Source organism: Drosophila novamexicana, unplaced genomic scaffold (assembly GCF_003285875.2).
Source record: "Drosophila novamexicana strain 15010-1031.04,08,12 unplaced genomic scaffold, DnovRS2.1 tig00001433-arrow-arrow-pilon, whole genome shotgun sequence".
NCBI classification, from domain to species: Eukaryota; Metazoa; Arthropoda; class Insecta; order Diptera; family Drosophilidae; genus Drosophila; species Drosophila novamexicana.
Window position 1 is genome coordinate 23,008 of NW_020824858.1, and position 9,421 is coordinate 32,428.

At 38.8% G+C, this 9,421-nt stretch overlaps 1 protein-coding gene across 1 annotated transcript; it reads right to left on the reverse strand.

The window, feature by feature from the left end:
• Positions 1-8,071: 8,071 nt before the first annotated feature.
• LOC115767664 (cuticle protein 8) lies at positions 8,072-9,421 on the reverse strand. The gene is made up of 3 exons (XM_030711951.1): positions 9,387-9,421; positions 9,150-9,281; positions 8,072-9,027 (listed from the first exon to the last, which is right to left on the reverse strand). The coding sequence occupies exons 1-3, from the start codon at positions 9,399-9,401 to the stop codon at positions 8,638-8,640; spliced, it is 537 nt and encodes a 178-aa protein (XP_030567811.1). The 5' UTR covers positions 9,402-9,421; the 3' UTR covers positions 8,072-8,637.

Consider the following 9,421-nt stretch of genomic DNA (forward strand, 5'->3'; position numbering starts at 1 on the left):
TTGCTAAAAATAAACAACAACACAAAAGATATTTATGAATATTGTAAGCACTTTGCACAGATCCTTGATGGAGTTAACAATTGGATTTACTTTTAGTACTACAACGGCAACAGATACAAACAACGCCAAGTTCACCGGAATACTGTGGCTATTCTTGAGCCGAGTTTCCATTTAAATAAGCGCAAAATGTGCGAAAGCAGCGACGCAGCCGCGCAGCAGCGCAGCAGCGACTACAAGACGCTGGGTTTCTCAGTCAGTCAACTGTGGCGGGCGACGCAGGCGGAGACGGAGACGGAGACGTCGACTGAGACGCCAACATCTCTGGCGTGGTGAGTAGTGGCTGCTGCTGCTGCCGCTTGGTGGGGGCCATGTGAATGAAGTTGCAGCATGAATCGGGATGTTGCTACACTAGCCCGCCAAATGGGGTCGGGGTGGTATGTGTGGAAGCAGTGCAAATTGGCGACAGATCCAGTTACGGATTGAGAGCGGCTGCATTGTATATCTTCTGGCTTTATCCCACACAACATAATGAAGTCATCCGCAGTGGCAATCACTTTTTGATCGAATCAGAATTATGTCATTAATCATAGCTTAATCATTAATTTCGTCCGGTTGAAACGAAAGACTTAGGCAACGAACTGCAGCAGAGTACGCGAATTATGCGCAATAATTATTGCCCTAGACCATAACAAATAGTGGCCAATTAAAAGCAATTTATTTAACAACTTAATTCTAAGAAGGAAAAAAAAACGCTGACAATAAAATATATCTCGAATATCCTAACCAAAATAGGGTCAAGTTGCAGCTTAAAACGAAAAACTAGACAAAAACAATTGCAAATTGTCGTTGCATAAACAAAAAGCCCTAGTTATTTGGCACATGCGAAATTCTCAGTGATCTACTTGAATGAAAACAACAAGGCAGCCAAAAGTCCAACTGAAGTACGTACCAGCTACCAGCTAGTTCTAGCAGTTTTTTTGTCTTAGCCATCAATGCTGAAGGTCAAGCGCGGCAGCAAAGTTCAAATCTGAGTTCCATTCTAGGCAGCAAATGAAAGCAAAAGTTGCTGGCGGCATGCAAAAAAATGAATATAAAAAAGATATGACACCAGGGCAATTTAAACTAATTTATATCTATAATAATATTGCTGACTAGTTATTGTCCAGTTCTCAGTTGTTCAATTCGCAACAATCAATGATTAATTGAGCGCGCGCCAATTTTCATGCACACTCAGAATAAGACGCAGTTCACGCAACTTTGAGACACAAACATATTAAAAAACCTTTTAGACCACATAAAAAACGCCCAAGTGCTTTCCAGGTACAAGCGCAGGATTTCTAATTAAATTTCAAGCATTTGGCGTTCTTTAAGCTTATGGTTCCCACGGGTACTGTACGTAATAAATTGAACTAATTAAAATGGAAACAATTGTGGCCGAAATATGCTAAAGAATGTATACTCTATTTTTAATGCATTTTGCTTGCGCAGCATTATTGATAGATATATGGGCATAGAAGAATTATATGCAGGAGAAGGTGGCAAAATATATTGTATAGCATACAAAGTTCTCCTTCCAGCCCAGTTTATATAATAACTTATAGTTAAAAGTGTAATATCACATTCCATCACACAACTAAAATACCCACTAAAAGGGTATATATTACTCCCCACTAACTAACTTAGGTACGCAGATGGCAACATTTTCTTGGCTAGTACTTAATATATGTTATGTATATTTAGCGCAAATTGTTAATTAAGTAATTTGTCGTTATGGAGTGCATGTGTTAGCTAGAGAGACTTTATATCAAAGAAACCGATCAGGAATACATATGCTTTTTAAGTAAGTGATTTATCTGTTTGCGGAGCTCAACAAAGCAGCCAAAGAGCTTTAAGATAGCTGCGACAGTTTCAAGTTGTAGTCTAAAGCTGTGCTCATCCTTGAACCACGTCGAGAACGTGCCAATTGAGGTTGGCAGCTAACAAAATTATTAGAAATATTGACAAACCGCAAGTGTCAAAAGTAAAAAAAAAAAGAAGAAAAACAGAGTCAAAACAATTTGTGCGGGCCTTTACACAAGTTAATAATATGCGCTAGTTTATGCCCGGGTCAGCATTTGTGAGGCTGCGCATTTTCACATAATTAAAAACGAGGGGCGTACTAAAGACTCTAATTAGAGCGAGCTACATATGCCGAGAAGTGCGCCAAAAGCAACCGAAAGTACCCAAAAAAAAAAAAAAAAAAACAAGTAAAAACTAAAAGAAGGCAGGCGAACAACCTTCAGCACTTGCATACAATTGTCTACATCTCCGCCTCCGTCTTTGGTTTTTTTTTTTTATGTTTATTTTCCCCCCTTAGCCGAGGTTTTATATTTCCAATGCGACTTCGGACTGCGGTTTGTCGGCAGAAAGAAAAAAAATAAAACTAAATACTAGATTAAGTCAATTTGCATGTTCGCGAGCGCCGCCAAAGCATTTGCTACGCAGACATGATAACTCGATGCCCAAGACACAAGTCTGAAGTCTCACAAGACTCGGCGTAAGCGACTGGGAAAATCGGCAAGCGATTGTCGGCATTTTCCGAAGGTTTTCCATATGCAGCTTGACAGATTTTTAGGCAAGCGGCAGCACATGTGCGTGGCTTCAGCTTGCATTGTGTTACCCCTAACAAATGCTGGCAATTAAACAACAATAAATATAACTAACTACCAGAATAAAGAAACTAACGTGCACGCTAAACTATCAGAATAAATACACAAATGTGTTGCTGTTAAATGTAGCGTGCAGCTTGCCATCATGTTAACGACAAAGCGTGGCATCTGGGAGTGGAATTTTATATTATGTTTGCCAAAAAAAAAGCACAACATAAATTTTACTGAGCTTTAAGTAACATAATTAAGTGGATCGTAAAAATATGATATATTACACATGTTATTCTATGGGCTCGGAGCAAGAACAGAACAAAACATAAATAATAAAAAAAAAATTATTACTAGTTGTAAAGTTATTCGGTTGAAATCTGAAAAGAATAGTTACGCAAAAATTAGCTGAAAAATTATTTAATTAAATTAAAGTAGTTAAAAGAACATCGAGAGGAGTATAATAAAATAAAACGAAAGAGAATATGAATAATATGAATATCGTGTATAATAGTATAATAATACAAAACTCATTTATATTAAAATACAAGAAACTCAAAGTTACAAATTCTATGGGAAAGGGAAAGGCAATATATAAGACAGTATGAAGCAAATATAAGGAACAATTTAAATGCAACACCATAAACAGAAATTTAAGAAAAGAGTTGTGTTATAAATTGAAAAAGATTAATATTAAAATCTGTAATAAGTTTATTTTAAAAATAATACAATAAGTCTAGCTTAAGATTCTTATGTAAACAATTCTAAGCAAATAATAAGGTGTAGCTAATTATCTGAATATTGAAACATTCAATAAAGATATTTTTTAAAAGATTTTGTTCGTTTTTCTATTATAAATAATTTTCTCAAATATATATATTTTTCATAAATATCATTTTTTTCGCAACTATGAACATATTTTGTTCACATGGTTAGGTTTTTTTTAATAGTTTCTGTCATCAATATTTATATATCTAATTGAGCCCTGAAAGGCGCACATTTGCAAGCCCATTTCGCGCAAATGGACTCAAATGCAATTCAAGATGTGCCAACGCCCCTGAAGTCGTACATTCAAGTCCACAGCGAACTGGGCTAGGCAGAGGGGCCGGGGGTATTGTGGCTGGGATCTGGCCAAGGCAGCTTGAATTAAAGCTTGGCTATTTTTAGTGACGATGACGATGATGGCGACTTTGACTTGGTTTACTTTTGGCACTTTTGGCGTCTGCTGGTCACCTAATTTCTGCATGTTTACACAGACTAATTTGACAATGGACAATGAGCATTGCTGGGGGAACTGGCCAATGTACCCCATTGTCGCTTGCAACACGAGACGACTTCAAGGTGCGAATGTTGCAAGCCAGACCAGAGAGGGAAAGAGAGAGAGAGAGAGAGAAAGAGAGGCAGGGAGACCTGGTCTGTTTGGGTGTGGGTGGGTGGGCATCATTGTTGTCGCTTAGTTGGGCATGCTTCAGTGCGTCCGGCACTGCCGCATCTGTGTCCGGGCCAATTGACTGACCATTGTTAACAAGAGCTTTGTAACGCGCCATGAAAATGACCCGTGGCAAATGCGGTCGCTGTAATAAAATGCAAATTAATGGCTTCCAAGCCCGAGGAACTGCTATAAATTTTCAGTTGTTAGCGTGTACTCCAGAGAGAGATGGAAATGAATTCTCGCACCTTTTTGGCCAATTTGTTGCAGGCTGCTGAGCTGTTGCTGCTGCTGCTTCTGCTGCTGCTACCTGCCATGCATCAAATTAGCCCTCAAATAATCCAGTTAACTTTGTTATATAATTGACGCTGACAGGCGGCATGCATAACTACTGGGATGATTATGCCAAAGCCATGATACACATCTCTGCCAGCCTCCTCCAGTGAATCCACATTACGTGCTGTTGAAATGTTTATTTATGCGCGGCAAGACTGAAATCGCTTATACCTCTAATTATGTCTGCCCAGTTGCTCGGTTGTTCAGTTGTTGCTGGGCATTTGTTAATTATTAATAGCGCTTTTCAATTATGCAGACAGGCGGCGACATTTACATGCCACAGTGGCTCGAAAATGGGCTGGTGAGGATATATGAGACACATTCCAAATGCAACATATGGCATCAACTGGGCTAGATATGAAGAGTTAAAAGTAAATAATGCGGCTGACAACACTTACAGACTATAATAAAGACATTTTTAACAGCTGTACAGCACTGGTGAACATTTTACAACACTCTAAATTGTTAAACAAACTAACACATGAAGCTAGAAGGAGGAAAATAATCTGCAGCCTTTTGTAAGTTGTATTCAGATTCTATAAACTCGGTTATCTTAGTCATTTAGCATAGTCCGAAAAACGTTTACGAATGCGACACAAAGAAGAATTGGAAAATCGAATGCTGTCGTTGCTTGTTAGGCATGCTCATATTCACATTAACAGTTTTTATGCTTGGAGTCTATAAATTCATAATAATAAACTAATAATAGAAAAAATAATAAAAATATTGATAAAAAATAATTATATTTATAATAATTATTATATCAAAATAACACAAAATCATTTCAAGTGTTTTAATCCGATATTTGTATCACAAATAAATACAAACAGACCACTGTGCATTTAATTCTAACGACGCATCTTTAAAAGCTAAGCCAGAACTCTGAGAATTTCAGTAGCCGACGCTGTATTTGATTATCTATAAATTGTATCAACAACGGCGATGCATATCTGCGACTTGTATCTTAATGTTGCCCGACACACGGCAAGCGAAACAAATCCAATCCAAGCCAATGCAGTCAAGAGCACGTGTTGAAGGGGGGCAAGTGACTTGAATGTCAACTACTTGAATCAATTGGCCAAGTGCAACAAAAAGTCGTTAGCAACTGTCATTTATTGATGAAGAAGATTGCCAGTCTGTCGCATACCTGATATTTTGCTCGCATCTTTTTGCTACAGTTGAAATGTGCCTGCGAAAAGGTTATTGGAGCAGCAACTACTGGTTTTTATTTTCGTTTTGGTTTTTGTTTTGATTCTTGCCAGTCACCGGGCAGACATTGAGCCGAGTTTACGTGAGCTTTTTGGGGCCAACACGTAATGCTGGGGCGTTGGTATTGCCAGCTAGCGGAACTTCCTTCCGGCATTTCCCAGTGCATATCAGAAAACTTAACTAGTTTAACAGATGACCTTAACTGTTAAAGAGCCCGGCCGCAGGGCAGCAGCTGCTGGCCCAAGTCAAGTTTCTGACTAGATCTAATTAATGGAGTGCACGTAAAAGTCTATTTAGGTTTTAGTATTATTTTTGTTCATTGTATTGTCTTATTTTGGCGCACATTTAAGCGCTTCGCTGATTTTTGATTTTCGGGCAATGATAAATTCGTATTTTTGAGCCAGTTTTGAAGCATTTGTTTTTCTTCTGTGGCACACACATTTGTCCAAATATCTACACGACGCGTCCATTAACAGATCAATATGTCGCCCTCCTCGTGTTGTTGTTGTTGTTTTGTTGTGGCAGTTCACACATAAAAGTGACGGAAATGCGAAGATTTGTAGCAGGCGGAAGCAACAACTTCGCAGATATATATTTTGTTAAATGCTTATAAATAATATTATTTACATGACGGCACGCCCCCGAACGGAGGCAGAGGACAACTGGCTTCCGTTTGGCTGTGGTTAACGGAGGGCTTAAGTGTTTAAGGGCTTAATGGGCATGGTATGAAACACGAGATGCTGTGGTTTCATCCTATTAAATGCAGCTGTATCGGAAGTGGAAGTGCCAGAGTGGTTTTGACCTTGTGGTTGAATAGGCCATAGAAAAGGAAAAAGCGACATTAATTCATAAATCATTAATTTCACTTTGACAAAGTGGGCAACAATAGAAAAACTAGGCAACTTCAGGTTAACTTAATTAAATTTACGTTTGCTTTAAATTTAAATCAAATAAATTTAAAGAAAATATTAAATTTAAATTAATGTATGGTCATGGTATACGCAAGAGATACGCATAAATTAAGTATTAAAGACAAGCTTAAGCCTAAAAGTAGATGGTGGCAAAAGTTAAAGGTTTGTCAGCCAAAAAGTAGACAAGATATTAAAATTGCATATCTAACGTCATCTAATGCCACCACACGCCATCTATCGGCATCAATAGCCAACTAAAAATAGCAAAGGCTTATTTAAGAGTTAAAATCATGGCTTTAGTTGATGAAATTTAGGTAAAATAAATATATATCTCAGGCATATATGTGAAAGACAAGACTCTTAAAATTAGTGTTAAAAACTGTGTTAGTTCAAAAAATAAAAAGCGGTTAAGCCTTGACATAAAAGAATAACTGAATGGAATTTGATTTTGTTTTAGCAATTACATTTGAAGAACTGACAATCTTATACCAATATTTCTGTTAGTCTGAGCGGTTCATAAGCTTTGCTTTATTTAATCGCTTATATTGTTTAAGGGTATGCAAGGCATAACGAAAGTATATATTCCATAAAGTATATACCCATGATCATAGTAAAGTTCGGCTATCTTTATGGTAAACATGTAGCTTAAATCTCAATGAAATGTTGCCTGGAATCGAGCGGATCAGAAGGCTATATCGTATATGGGTGACTGTTGGTCGAATACTGAGCTTTTGCAGGAATTAATACTACGGATTTGTATGATAACTCCAATTCAGATGAAATAAATAAACAAAATGTTATCAACATGCATTTGAGAACTTACAATGGAAATCATTGAATTTAATATAAATTTAACTTATTTTCACATATTTTGTTTAACTAAAATTGAATGAATACTTCATATTCAGATCTGTCACAACTATCACGAGTGCAATGTGAGAAACTACTAAATATTGCAATTATATTTTCAAGTATAAAATAAAAAAAAAAGGTTTGCCTTTTTTACAAAATATGCTATGCATGACTTTGATTTTGGTACAGCTCTGCTTCTTACAATTAACCCGTTACGGTTCAGGTTGGATATGCCGGGCTTCAACCGATTTACCTTTGATCCGGCTTGCCGTCTGGCTTGTTAATAATAATTTAGACCGCAATCGAGTTGTGCATTAAAATTAATTCTGACTTTCAGTTAGTTATTATTAATACATGTTGGGTTTTTTTAATATAGATGTATGTGGAGCTACCTTCACCTTTCGATAGCCGCCCACAAATTAGCTAGCCCATAATTGTCAATCATGAACTTTGCATTGGCCAAGAAATCATTTGCATAACTCAGTTGAGTCAATATGAAATGCAACAATTATCGTAAATGATGAACAATTAAAAGTTAATTGAAGGCGCATAAATTAAATGTGCATGGGAACTATTTTGAATTAACAATAATTATGTACTATACAGACAAATATATATCTATATATTTGCTTGAAAAGTAAAAGTCTAGCTATTGGATTTTTGTAATTCACTACATTTTATATTGATAGCATTTTGTCGCAGTTTCAATTAAAAAACTTAATAGTTAGGGCAGAAATTATGAGACATGTTACAAAATATAAATATTCCCAATTTATATTTGTGTATGTGTATATTCCATTATGTTGTTCTATTCATCAACATCCGCATCGTCTTCTTCTTCTTCTTCATTTTCTTCGACTTCATGATCATCTATCGTTTATGCAATGACGTTGTTCGTGGTTTCGTGGGCGTGGCATTGTTGATGGGCGTGTTTTTGTTGTATGTACAATAAAAGAAGTTGCATGTTTAAATTACATAGAGAATTGCACGAAAGCTGGTATGTGTATGCGTGTATGCGTGTGTGTATGTGTGTGTGAGAGAGAGACAGAGACGGCGCATGTGTGAGCAGGAGGATTCTCCTGACCGTCCGCATCCGTTTCCGGTTATTTACAAAGTGTTTGACTTGAGTATTGAGCAGGCCGGGAATGGTATCGAAGCGCATTGATCAGGTCGTTGCGTGCGTTAATAAATATGAAACAGTGGGCGTATGGTGATTGTGTGGTTGGGTGGTTGGATGGTGGGCGTGGCAGTTGGAATGCTCCTTTTAGTAGTGGGCCACATGCGCATGAGCGTTGTGGGTGGCGTAGCCGTAGGCGGGCACGGCGGAGGCATGGTGCGCCAGCGAGCCACCATAGGGCACAGCCGGAGCGGCAGACACATGATGAGCAATGGCCGGGGCGTGGGAGATCAATGGAGCAGCATGGGCAACAACAGCGGGCGCAGCATGGTGGACAGTGGGAGCGCTCTTGTGCACGACAGCATTGAAGCCATTGTGATCATCGGCGGTGTACTCAACGGTGCGCACAGAACCATCAGGCTCGACCAGGGAGTAGGAGCCCTTGACAACATCGCCATCGCGCACCTCATGCTGCGACTTGACATCGCCGGTGTGGGAATCGGCAACGCCATAGTTGTAGTGGTACTTGGGATAGGCCTGCCAAGAAGATGAGAGAGAACAACACTTGACGTCAGCATCGTGGGAAAACTTCAAGCCAAAAGCCAAATGTCAGCTGAGCACAAGGCATTTGGCCCTGGCCTACAGCTTCATATACTTACATGATAGTCCAGACCCTCATCGGGGTGTCCATGGCCAGCGTAGGCCAGAGCGGGGCCGGCGGCGTAGAGTGCGGGACCGCCGTGCAGGACACCGGCGTAGGCAACGCTCAGGACAGCCAAGCAGATCAGGGACTGTCACGAAAAATAGAGCACGATTATTATGTTAGACACCACTGTACACTTGATATTTCAGAGAGCTGGCCACTTTTGGCAGGCACTGTAGCAAGGCACACTCACTTTGAAGAAAGCCATTGCAATGGATTTTTTTTGGG